Source organism: Nannobrachium achirus (assembly GCF_963921795.1).
Source record: "Nannobrachium achirus genome assembly, chromosome: 4".
NCBI lineage: Eukaryota > Metazoa > Chordata > Actinopteri > Myctophiformes > Myctophidae > Nannobrachium > Nannobrachium achirus.
The window spans coordinates 76177285-76191278 of record NC_137813.1 but is presented as its reverse complement, the minus strand read 5'-3'; the positions used below and the strand labels follow the sequence as shown (position 1 = coordinate 76191278).

Genomic DNA, 13994 nt, shown 5'->3' with positions numbered 1-13994 from the left:
TATCAAATGATCTCGCGACACACCTGGACTGCCGTCGCGGCACCCCAGGGTGCCCCGTCACCCACTTTGAAACCCCTGTTCTAAATCCTTCTTCTAAATCAGTGGTTCTCAAACTTTTTCGTGTCAATGGACCCTCAAAATTACATGTATTTTGGCCGCGGACTCAAAATATGTTGTTCCAGGGACCCAAAGGTTTGAGTTACAAATGTTCGCTTTCAAAAATAGGCTATGTGTTCAAAGATTTGCAAAAAATGTTTCGTTTTTCTAAAATAGCAGATCTACAAGCTCACAGCGCAGGACTTAGCGCCGCGCCGCTCCAACATTGTAGTTTGCAGAGTTTGCAAGGCGACATGTGGTGATTGGGTTTTGATTAGTACAGTAAAACGTGTGGATGTCTGCCACTAGTATCAACTAATTGCCATTAATTCTGTGCACCTCTTGCATACAGTGGCAGTGTGATATTTGTAGGAGACAGAATTGATCTGCATGCGCAACTTGGATTTTCATTTGACACATTCAAACCGAAAAAGTATCTGTGTGCTTTCAGATATATAGGCTGAAGTACACATTTTTGAACAGTAGTAGGCCATTTTACCCTGCTAAAAAATGTGTATATTACTAATTATATTCAACAGTTCAATCCAAAATATAATCCTACAAGTGTTAGGCTGCAAGCCTGCTTGTCAAAATGATGGGGGACCCAAATGATTGTCTTAGGGAATGCGACAAAGAACTACTCCTTTACTGCGTAAAAATAGGCTATCTATTGTGCAACTGTTGGCATTTGAGGTGCCTATGGGAAAAGGTTTTTTGGGTATTTTTGTTTTATTTTTAATATCATTATTTATTATTATTTTGTAAGAAATGAACAGTATGAACTCTCAAAACCCTGTCTGACGATCATGATCACATGATTCACAAGGCCATTTGTTCTGGTGCCCCCTATGGGTGGAAGTGACATTTCTTTTGGCTTTGCGTTACGCAGTTGAAGCCCCACCCCGTCCTCACTCTGGTGTCGGAAGCGTTTTCCCCATTCATTTCTTCCATAGACATTTCATAAAGTATTTATTTAAACGGCTGGTGAGGAATCATGACTATATTTTTTGAATGCAACGATTAATTAGAAAGCTGAAGAAAGGGGCAGGGTACAAGACTGTGTACATCATTATTTTAAAAATTGCGGAAACTACACTCCCAGAATGCATTGCGAATGACACTTGTTTCCTGAAATATATCCCTTAAATCACACTCAGTTTAGTTATCCAGGCCAGCATATGGCCTGACATGTAGTGATTTTCATCTCTGTGGACGCTCATATCGTCATCTTTAACATAGTGCATCATTTTTGTAAAAGAAAGACTGTCGCTCACGGAGTTCTGCTGAAGTGCAATAATCTGTCAGGAAGACAGGGGGCATTAATCTACTTCCGCGGTAACCGCAAGATACATGAAAGAAGAAGAAACTAGACCAATCACAGACATCGATTTCATGGGATGTACATTTCTAGCAGTATGGGTAATGCAGTTCTTCTCTGTGTGATCTTGATTAAAACGTGTTTTTACTAAAACTAGAGTGATTGCATACATACTTGGGGTTTCTACAGGAGCATATAGAACCATTTTACAACCACCAGCCTAGTGGTAAGTGTACATTGAATTGCTACGACTTTGTGGCTGATAATGAAAAACCCTATGGTGAAAATGAATGGGCTTTTTTACTTCCGACACCTCACTGCGATGCTCTATTTAGAGGCCGCTTGATGTGTGATTCAAATTTGGGGTTAGATGGAATGCTGTGACTTGCTGTCTTCATTATTTGTAGCTTTTTGTAGCATCTAAACAGGGCCTTTTACATTTGGTCCTTTAAGTGTTATTTTGATGCCGATAGCCCAATACTTTTGTAATATTTGGACTTTAACTTGTAAAGGGGAACACCAGGGGTGAGATGCCATGGGCTCGGTTGGGCTCGGCGAGTCCAGACTTTTTTTCAAGCTGCACGTACACACGCCCCACATGCACGCACACACGACACGAGCGTGCAGCCGTGCACGCACGTCCCCCTACCTGGCTAGCTGCTTTGCATAACAATACTCGGGTAGGCAGTTCTCACCTACATCCTCATTTACACTTGTACATGGCCAGCAGCACGTTCGCCTTGCATTCTTTGCAGACATTTAGCTCCTTTCGGAACCTCTCCGCTATGCAGCTCCGAGATAAGCTTCCCCACTCTTGTGATCCACAATCGTTTGCGTCGCGGGGAAGCTCAGCCGTTCGCGAAAACGTCTTACCTTTTGTGAACCTCTCATCTGTTTACATCACAAGAGTGGAAGAAAAACAAAGCAGTGTGTTGTTTTGTCAGAGCTGCATGCATAGTGGAGGGAGAGTTCCGAAAGTGTCTATGATTGTAAAGTAAAGTCTATGTAATATGTAAAGTTATTTTATATTTTATATAAAAAAATACACTAATTGAAACACATTAATTGAAACTAATTAATAATGTAACTAAATAATAAGAAATATAATTAGGCTACATTAAAAATGTTGTGATGTTGAATACAGTATTTCAACTAGCACCGCGCGGCAGGCATGCGTGCACACATACGTGACGTGCATGTGATGTCATGAATTTAGAGGGGCACCACTTCTAAAATCCATATCACACCATGGGGAACACTCACCGGCTGTGGACAGGCAGAGCAAGCTGTTTCACCGCGCGCCGCGCGCGGCAACGCCTGGAATAGAACAGTCGGCGTATCAGAGCGGCAGAAAGAGACGTGAACACTGGTGCTTGTCCCCCTTAACAGAATGTTTCTAGAGCAGGGGTCTTCAACGTTTTCAGGCCAAGGACCCCTTAGTTGAGAAACAGATGAAGCAGGGACCCCCGCAACCTGTTATAGATTCCATATATAGTTTCACAATTATCAATATCGGATTCATGTCAATTTGTGTTTTCACTTGAACCGTCAATACTTAATGACCTTTCACTCTGTACTTAGTCTGCTCTTTCCCCCCAATACACCAAAGCTCTTTGCCAAAAATAGAAGATCTACAAGTTCACAGCGCATTGCAGCGCAAGGCGTTGTGAGCTTGTAGATCTTCTATTATATATATATATATATATATATATATATATATATCACTCTGATTTGGAGGACCCCCTGTTATAACACTGAGGACCCCATGTTGAAGTCCCTTGTTCTAGAGCAGGGGTTTTCAAAGTGGGTGACAGGGCACCCTATAGGGTGCCGTGACGGCAGTCCAGGGGTGCCGCGAGATAATTTGAAAATATTTGGAATTTATTTGCACACTTGAAAAAATATTTAGTATAATTTTAAACTTGAATTACACGAGGCATTGTGTAGATCGTCTGTTTTCACTAGTTTTGTGCATTTTATAGATGATGAATACAAAACGAACGGTTTTGGACATACAGGTTTCCACCCAACAACGACGATATGCTATAAATATAGGGTGCTGGGAGTGAAAATTATAATGTAGGGGTGCCTCGGATTAAAAAAATATTTACGGTGCCCTGAGACAAAAAAGTTTGGGAACCCCTGTTCTAGAGCATTGCAGTATTGATACTTTTACATAAAAGTCAATTTTTTTCCACCACTTGTGTGTGGCAGATGAAAGTGGAAGGCTCCCAGGAAGACGGCGACCCCGTGGGGACCAACCCTGGTGACAGTGTCATAACGGACTGTGGCAGCGTCGCATCGGCCGGCGGCGGCGAGCCCTGCAGCACTGACGGCCCGGCGCTGTCCACCAGGCACGTGCACGCATAGACATTAAAGGGGGCTTGAGCCCCCTGCCCTTATACCCGTCTGTAAAAAGTGCCTTCTCCAGACCCTTAGAAACATCCCCATTCCTCCGCGTCATAAGCGCCCACACACTAGGTGGGGTTGGCAAAAGGGCCTTTCTTTGTGGAGTTTGCATGTTCTCCCCGTGTCTCCTATAGGGTATATACCCTCACAAAAACATGCAGTAATCCTGGCCTCTATACTGCCTCCCCCTGGCCAGCCGGGGCGCCTGATGGAGGGGAAAGGAACCGGTTGGAATAACGTGTTCCTTCCACACGCTACGTCCAACCCGTGAAGCTCTCCCCTGTCAGGTTATAAGAAGCGGTCTGCTCACTCCTCATGCACTGAAGGAAGCATGAGCTCAGTTCGGGGCTCTCCCCAGGTTGGCAGAGGGAGAGCAGAGCCCAGGATTACAGTTTAGGCAATTGGCACCGGGTGAAAAAATGGGTTACAAAATCGTGGAATAAAAATGATACGTATATAATATATATATATATATATATATATATATATATATATATATAAAAGAAATGTCAGCCCCTGCATCTCTAACATTCTCAGCTCGTCCCTTCTGTCCACCAGCGTCGATGTGGCGCGCTGCGGCAGCGTGTCGCGGCTGCTGGGCGCCGTGGAGCGCGAGCTGCAGGCGGGCCGCGAGAAGGGAGACCCCACCGAGCGGCGGCTCACCGTCACGCTGGAGGACGCCGAGCTGTGGCACAAGTTCCAGCGAATCACCAACGAGATGATCGTCACCAAGAGTGGAAGGTATTGAATGCGCCATTTCGCCAAACAGTGGGTCGTCGGGACCCGTTTGTTGGTCACGGAGCAATTCTTTTATGGGTCAGGAGTCTCGAGTAAAAGTCGCATTTTCTTTTTCAAAAGATTGAAAATGAATGCAAAATGATTGTATACATTTTTCTTTTTTAATAAATGCATTTTTTTGGGGGTTTTGGTTTTTTTTTTACAGCTTTTTTGTGCTTCAGAGTAGGACGAACTATTTATATTTTTGTATTTTATTTTGTGTAGGCTATAGCCATATTATCACTGATATATTGTAGACTGGTAACAACACATTTTGAGTCACTCAAGGCTTGGGTTTTTCAACCCTGCATTTCAGGTGCAGTAGCCAGCCTAGACTAGTTTTGGGAGTTACTAATACACTTCAAAACGTAGGGTTGGCAACTGATCTAGCTAATGCTAGTTCCTACATTTACAGGAACACAAAACGTAATTTTGTTGATCGTAGATTACCTCTCAATTTGGCTCTTTTTTTCCTCCTGTTCTTTCCTCTAGCCTGGGATCATTAGCATGTCATTTTTATGATCCGGTCAGGAGTGGCAACAACCACGTCCTGTTGTAGTCATCAACGACGGACGGACTGCACTTTGGCCAGAACCATCAAACCGGAAACAGAACTCTGAAATATTTAAAAATAGTTTAAATCTTTTATTTCAACTTGTACCGCAACGAGTGTGAATAAACTAATTGGTTTGTATTATTATGAAAATAACGTTACATCATGTTGTAGTTTGCGTAGTCATCAGGTGGCCTGTCTTCCTCTTTCCGAATTTGGCAATCAGGGGTGTCGCACCAAATTCTGGGCCCTGGGTACAAGGATTCACTGCGGGCCCCCCATGAATGTTCTTCATATGGGTTTAACCCATTTAGACTGGGAACTGGGAATTTGGACTATTTTGTGCTTTAACTATTGAAAAATAGCAGATATACAAGCTCACAGCGCGGCACTCGGTGCCGCGCTGCAAGCTTGTAGATCTGCTATTTTTGAAAAATTTTGAAAAATTGTGCAAGTCTTTGAATATTTCAAATCCTTCTATGTCAGTGGTGCTCAAACCTTTTCATGTGAAGGACCCACAAAATGATATGTATTTGGCCACGGATCCCCCATCTCAAAATATTTAGTTTCAGAGAGAAGCAAATTTTCACAACTTTTCAAAAATAGCAGATCTACAAGCTCGCAGCGTGGCACCGAGTGCCACGTTGAATATCTGCTTATTATTTCCATAACTTCAATGAGTTTATTGCGACCGTAGTTCGCAGTTACTTGCACTCCTATACTATCCAAAGTCCAAACCTCCACGGGCTGTCAGTCCGTCCCTCCCTCCGTCAGTCGTCAGTCCGTCCGTCTGTCAGTCACACGTCACACGTCACACTTTTGCCCTGCTCATATCTCCGCAACCGTTGCCCCGATCCATGCCAGATTTTGCACACACACAACTTGCCTGCCAAACTACAACCTCCAAGGACCCCCGGAGCTCCAGGGACCCTCAGGTCCCTGGGGGACCCCAGGTGTAAAAAATGACCAAATGTGCAAAAATGACCAAATGACCACCCCAACGGGGCTGCTCACAGGGAATTCCCGGGGACTACCGACTCCTGGTGCTCCAGAACGGATGCAAAAGTGGTGGCGCCCCCAGTGGAGGACCCCCTGCTACTGCAGCGCACATAAAATGCCGTAACTCGGGCTAGGAGCGACCGGGAGAGCCGGGGCCGGTACCTATTCGTCCGCCTCGGCGGTGCGGGGACCCCACCCCTCATTTCTCACATGACCCTCTTCTAGCGCCACCATGAGGCAGATTCTTGCAAAACACATTTTTGGACACTGCTCCTACAATTTTTGCCCTAAAATCACTCAAATCGGTACACAGTATGTCTACACTCATGTCATCAACTTGGATCTGTCCCATATAGCGCCACCTTCAGGTCGATTTTTTAAAACACATTTTTGGACACTGCTCCTAAAATTTTTGCCCTAAAATCGCGCAAATCGCTACACAGTATGTCTACACTCATCATCTCATCAACATGGATCTGTCCCATATGTAGCGCCACCTTCAGACCGAATTTTTTAAACACATTTTTGGACACTGCTCCTACAGATTTTGCCCTAAAATCACACAAATCGGTACACAGTATGTCTACACTAATGTCATCAACATGGACCTGTCCCATATAGCGCCACCTTCAGGCCGAATTTTTTAAACACATTTTTGGACACTGCTCCTACAGTTTTTGCCCTAAAATCACACAAATCGGTACACAGTATGTCTACACTCATGTCATCAACATGGACCTGTCCCCTTTAGCGCCACCTTCAGGCCGATTTTTTAAAACACATTTTTGGACACTGCTCCTACAGATTTTGCCCTAAAATCACGCAAATCGCACAGTATCTCTACAGTCATGTAATCAAAACGCATCTGTCCCATCTAGCGCCACCATCAGGACGATTTTGGTACAACTCATTTTTGGCCTATTTGTCTCCCGATTAGGGAGTCTTACTGGTTTACCAACAACGCCTTGCTCCCTCAGCTGTTGTAGCACGTCTATTGGGTTGCCTGTTATACCCAAGCCCCCAGAACCATGGTAGAGCATTGAAGCTGCCTTAGCCTAGTGGTCAGACCTGGGAGTGCAGTTAAACGCTCCTGCGTATGCTAAATGCTAAGGCTACTGTGTACCCTTGTGCGCCTGCTTGGTGCCTCGGCCAATCGCAAAGTTGGCCTATTGACGCAGTTCAACCAATCAGCGTGCAATGTACAGTTACTTCCGGCAGTCTTCCGGGTGCTTCAAACGCCACTGAGCAATTTGCATTGACATGAACAGCTGGGGCGGGGCTGTCCGGCCTCTATATTATTGCGACCGTCAGGTCGCATTTACTATCAAAACCTCGACCAGCTGTCTGTCTGTCTGTCTGTCTGTCTGTCTGTCTGTCTGTCAGTCTGTCACACGTCACACGTCACACTTTTCCCCTGCTCATATCTCCGCAACCGTTGCCCCGATCCATGCCAAATTTTGCACACACAATCCTTGCCTACCAAACCACAACCACAACCCATCAATTCTCACATGACCCTCTTATAGCGCCACCATGAGGCCGGTTCTTGCAAACCACATTTATGGACACAGCTCCTAAATTTTTTGGCCAAAAATCACGCAAATCGGTACACAGTATGTCTACACTCATGTCATCAATATGGATCTGTCCCATTTAGCGCCACCTTCAGGCCGATTTTTAAAACACATTTTTGGAAACTGCTCCTACAGATTTTGCCCTAAAATCACGCAAATCTGTACACAGTATGTCTACACTCATCTCATCAATATGGATCTGTCCCATATAGCGCCACCATCAGGCCGATTTTTTCAAACACATTTTTGGACACTACTCCTACACATTTTGCCCTAAAATCACGCTGCGACCTGACCGTCGCTTATCTCCCGATTAGGGAGTCTTACTGGTATATAACTCTATGGTTATACCCCATTAGGCACCAGCCAGACACAGCATGTCTTGTTGAAAGTGCAGCAGATGAGGAACAGAACAGGGGTGCAAAGTCTATTTATTCTTGTTCATTTGTTAAATTCACCCTTTGTCAAGTCCCCCAAAAAAATACATGTTTTAATTAGTTTAACCAAAACAATCCTCTGAAACAGGCAGAGGGCAGAGACAGAGCAGTGCATATAGGCTGACTCGCACTGACCAGGAAATTGAGGAAGTATAGGCTCGCCCTCAACATAAAATTAATTTTAATATGCTTTAAGTAGCATGAGAGGGCCTGAGGGGTCAAACTAGGGGTTTACAATTATTCTGAATCCATTGCAAGCATTGGTTTGGCATGAAAAACATCCCTTGGCCTAAAAACAGACAAACAAAAATATGGTTTAGTGATGAGTCATCACTTTTCACAATTTTGTGGGGAGCTTTTTAAGCCCAAGGAAGGTTTTTCATGCCAAACCAATGCTTGCAATGGATTCAGAATAATCATAAACCCCTAGTTTGACCCCTCACATGCTACTTAAAGCAGACTTTTGGGGGGTATTTTTTTCCCTTTATAGTATAGTGTATAGTAAGTGAATGGGACAAACTTTTACCCCCTATAAATACAATTGCTCAATGCTGACAGGCGATCAGCAGGTGGTTTTATGAACGTATATATATATTGACAACATTTTAGGCCAATAAAAGAAAAACTATATACCAAGTATCATACCTATGCCATAAATGCTAAGTTGGCAGCCGGACTATTTGGATATCATGTCCAGAGCACACAGTGTGTATTCACCTCTGCAGCGTATCGACTGTTGCTGCAGCTCGAACGTTTGTGTCATCCGTTGTATTAGCTCCAATGGCCTAACTGAAATAATAGTAAACATGAATTTTCGCATGGCTGTTTAGAAATGCGTGACAGAACGTCCTTGGAGGGGCTTGCAGATATAGGGTCCCCAGCAAAATGTGACACGTGGCTGTCAAAAAATAGCAGAGATACAAGCTCCCTGCTATTTTTGAAAATCTTTGACCCGATTCTATGAATGTCTTCTGGACCCTCAAAATGACATGAATTTGTCCGCGGACCCCCATCTCAAAATGTGTTGTTCCAGGGACCCCCCAGAAGCTAATATTGGAGTTACAAATGTTATATTCAAAGATTTGCGCAAACATTTTCACAACGTTTCGAAAATAGCAGGTCTACAAGCTCGCAGATCTACTATTTTTCAATAGTTAAAGCCATACTGTGTAAGATGCCCAACTAGTGGTCATTAGCCCTATAGCAAACCGCGGTCGCGTCCGCGTCTTTCGGACGTTTTTCGTACCTTCAGACCCCCGCGTCTGCCTCCACCTCGCTGAGATCTATCTTTTAAGGGGTCCCTTGTTCCTGTGCGTTCAGTAATTCCAGAGATACGGACTCCTTCACCCTGCCTGGTAGGCGAAATTACCTAGAGAAGGGATGGTACAAACGGGCGACAACAAATATGGCTGCCATAGCGACCCCACTTCAAGATGCGCTGTGATTGGCCGGCAGTTGTATAACCCTCGCTGTGATTGGCCGGTAGTGTGATGACGCAATTTTGGCGCGAGATCCGGTCCACGGCAAGGATCTCAGTTTACATACAGAGAAGGCTTTACAGGCTGAAATTCACGGCGCGGATCTTCTAAAACTTTTGTGATTTAATAGTTAGGAGAATTTTAAGATTTGTTTTATAAAAAAAGTTACATAGTACAACTTTAACCCTGCAAGACCCAAATTAATTTCTACTTGCCTTTTTTTTTTTTAAATCAGATGGTGTTGTAGGAGTCCTAATCAGAGGAAAATGTAATGTTTAAAAATTAATAATGTTTTTGCAAGGTTTTATAGCCATAAATCATAAAACATGCTCTAATTTGCATTTTGGGGATATTTTTCACAATAATAACTTATGTACATGTTCTAGACATTCTAATGATCACCAAAACAAATATTACAGGCATTTTACTTATGTTTTTTGTGAGGAATAGCTTCAGTGAAAAAGTGAGATGTTGTTCGTCTAGACTCTGGACTCCAGAGATCTTTAAGTGGTGTGAATGTCAGCCTCTGTGGGAGGTATTCATATGCAAATATCGTGGCATTGTAATGGCATTGTAATAGTAAACAATAGGATTTAATGGTGATGTTAATGTGAAAAAATGAACAGGAAAACTAATTATAACATTTTTTAAAAGAATATTTAAAAAATGTTGCCAAAAAGCATCGCTGGGCCTTGCAGGGTTAAAGTGTAAAATCATTCCAGGCCTAAATGGCACCGATACCCATTGTGTCTAATTGTTTCTGCGCACATCATCATTTCCTGACCCGCTGATTGATTCTCGTTGGCCGCGTGCCGGCATTTGCGGCGACCTCCTCTTGAGCGCTGAGAGGGGGCGTGACCGCTGAGAGAGGGGGCGTGACTGCCGGCTCGTGCTCTGGAGGGTCCGGTTCGTAGCCTGCGGTGGGCGGTCGTCCATTTGCACGTTTCCCAAATCACCACTTTACCCACTGGAATTGTTTGGTAAAAGCACAAGCTGATACTTCAAGTGTGCGTGCGCGCGTGTGCATGCATGTGTTTGAGCGTGCGCGTATGTGTGTGTGTGTGTGTGTGTGTGTGTGTGTGTGTGTGTGTGTGAGAGCGAGAGAGAGAGAGAGAGAGAGAGAGAGAGAGAGAGAGAGAGAGAGAATGATAGCGAGATGAACTAAATATAAATGCACCAGAAAGGGTCTCATTGGAGACGGCTGCCGTCAAGATTCATACGAGTAAATAGATTCCATATAGTTTCATTTCTTGACAGCGCAATCATCAGTGTATTTTGGATTCATGTCAATTTGTGTTTTCAGATATTTAACTACTTGAACCATCAATACTTAATAAACTTCACCTTTCACTCTGTACATTCTAAACCAAACTTCTTTGGCAAAAATAGCAGAATCTACAAGCTCACAACGCCTCGCATTTTTCCCCTCTACACCAAACTTCTTTGCCAAAAAATAGCTGATCTACAAGCTCACAACGCCTCACATTTTCCCCTCTACACCAAACTTCTTTGCCAAAAATAGCCGATCTACAAACTCACAACTAGCTTGTAGATCTGCTATTTTTGGCCAAAGTTCTCTTTTTTGTAAGTTGACGACCCTATTTAGTAACTCTGCCCCCTAGGGGTCCTGGACCCCCTGTTGAAAACCCCTGGGTTAGGGTATCATAGAATCAAACTAGCAGGGTGTTTGTGGTGAAGTCTGAGGTGGAACACATTTTGCTGACACCGTTGTACAATGAAGAAACTGATCAATTTACATAAAGAATAATAATCTAAATGTTAAGAGGCCATCTGGCCATGTTTGTGTAGTGACTAAATTAACCTCTTAAACCAGGGGTCTTCAACGTTTTCAGGCCAAGGACCCCTTAGTTGAAAGAGAGATGAAGCAGGGACCCCCCACAACCTTTTCATAGATTCCATATAGTTTTATCGTTTGACAGCACAATCATTAGTGTATTTTGGATTCATGTCAATTTGTGTTTTAAATGTTCAATGTTTTCAATACTTAATAAACTGGACCTTTCAATCTGTACTTAGTCTGCTCTTTTTCCCTCAAACCTCTTTGCCGAAAATAGCCGATCTACAAGCTTGTAGATCGGCTATTTTGGCTAAAGTCCTCAGGATATATGGATGCTAGGGTTCAAAAAAAGGAGAAAAAAGTCACACAACGATTTGGAGGACCCCCTGCAGTAACTCTGAGGACCCCCTAGAGGTCCTGGACCCCCTGTTGAAGACCCTTGTCTTAGAGGTCGCCCGGGCGGATTCCCAAGCAGGGGTCATCGCCATGATGGCTTGTGGTGGATATTTTTGTCACGGACATCAGGGACGTGCTGGGCCCCTGATTCAGCCCGGGAAAAAGAGTTGGGGAGGCCCTCATTGCGTGCTATAGAGAGAGATCTCTCTCTATAGCGCTGCTGCTACTCAAAGATTTGCCATTTCAGATCATGACAAGTGACAAGCCAGTGGGCCAATTAATGTACATGAGTTATATTTTGTCGTTGTCGGGTGGAAACCTTGTATGTCTAAAACTGTTCGTTTTGTATTTATCATTTAAAAAAATATTTAACATGTTTTCACTACTTTTGTACAACAGCCTTGTAAGATGAAGTAGGGCTTTGCTTTGTGAAAAATGTACAAATTTGAAACTTGGAGATACAAGGTTTCTGCCTGACAGTGACGATTTACTTTGTTGGCCGCCCAGCCCCCAAAATGGAACAAAGACATTTTATTTTTTTATTTTTTCCTAATGGCCGGCCTGGACCAGCCAGGAATGACAGACATACAACATGATGAGGGGACAATATTACCAGAAACACATGACGAGATAGCCATGAATCAACAGTTTCTGTAACTCTGAGAGTTTGCACACTCTCCCGGAGTGATGGGGTCCTTTAACTTTTGAGAACCACTACTGGGACTCTGTGGGTTCCTTTAGGGGGGGTCTAAATTGACCCGTCTGTAACAGCGTACATATGTACAAATCCATTTGCACGCTGTCAAAGGAAGACCTTGAAAATTTGTTTCCCCATCTCAACATATTTAGTTACAGAGGGCAGAGTTACAAATATCCGCTATAAAAAAACACAGATGTTCAAAGATTTGCACACATTTTCACGACAAAAATAGCTTGTATATCAGCTATTTTTCAATAGCTAAAGCATTCAATAATTCCAGGCCTGAACTAATGCCGTGCCCTGCTCTCCAGGCGTATGTTCCCCGTGCTCAGGGTGAGCGTGGCGGGCCTGGACCCCAGTGCCATGTATACCTTCCTGCTGGACTTCGCGCCGGCCGCCGCCTGCCGCTGGAAGTACGTCAACGGGGAGTGGGTGGCGGCCGGCAAGGCCGAGGCGGCGGTGGGGGGGCGGAGCCAGGGCGGCGTCTACATCCACCCCGACTCGCCCAACTTCGGCGCGCACTGGATGAAGGCCGCCGTGACCTTCAACAAGGTCAAGCTCACCAACAAGGTCAACGGGGGAGGGCAGGTACGCGCACGCACGCACACGAGCGCACGCGCTCGCGCACACACAAAGTAACTACGGGAACAACGTGAACAGCTCTTAACCCATTTAGGCCTAGAATTATTGAATGCTTTAACCAGTGAAAAATAGCAGATATACAAGCTCACAGCGCGGCACCGAGTGCCGTGCTGCGAGCTTGTAGATCTGCTATTTTTTTTTTAAGTCGTGAAAATGTGTGCAAATCTTTGAATATTAATCTTTGAGTATTTTTTAAGCGAACGTTTGTAAATCAAGTTTTGCTTCTGGGTGGTCCCTGGAAATAAATATTTTGAGATGGGGGGTCCATGGCCAAATAAATATCATTTTGGGGGTCCTTCACATGAAAAGGTTTGAGAACCACTGATATAGTAGTCTCTCAAGAACAGACTAACCGAGCTCCATTCAAGTGAAAAGGACCTTTTCTTTGACGATGGCTGGCCAGATTGCTGACATAGAAACATCAACAAAAAAAAACTTAGAAGGATTCAAAAGACACTTATAAAATCGGGTCAAAATGTTCACGATTTTTCAAAAATAGCGGATCTACAAGCTCGCAGCGTGGCACTCGGTGCCGCGCTGTGAGCTTGTAGATCTACTATTTTTCAATAGTTAAAGCACTCAATAATTTTAGGCCTAAATTAATTGGGCGGCAGAGATTTAATGCACTTCCTGATGAGGAGCATCCACTCAGCAAGGGTTGCACGCACGCACGCACGCACGCACACATACACACATACACACATACACACACACACAGGAGCGGGCAGGTATACGGACGCAGACACAAATTATACTAATCTGGCAATACTGTTGTTTATGTTTACCCATGCATGTGGACCTTCACACACACACACAC

The 13994-nt window shown here is 44.1% G+C and overlaps 1 protein-coding gene across 1 annotated transcript in view; it reads left to right on the top strand.

The window, feature by feature from the left end:
- Positions 1-3628: 3628 nt before the first annotated feature.
- The window catches only part of LOC308283193 (T-box transcription factor TBX19-like), a gene marked incomplete at both ends in the record, with an annotated part of 33221 nt that continues 22855 nt past the window's right edge, over positions 3629-13994 (top strand). Inside the window, 3 exons of the mRNA XM_080723572.1 lie at positions 3629-3768; positions 4382-4564; positions 12847-13123. Of these exons, the coding sequence (XP_080579698.1) occupies positions 3629-3768; positions 4382-4564; positions 12847-13123 (600 nt within the window). The remainder of the gene's footprint in view (positions 3769-4381; positions 4565-12846; positions 13124-13994) is intronic.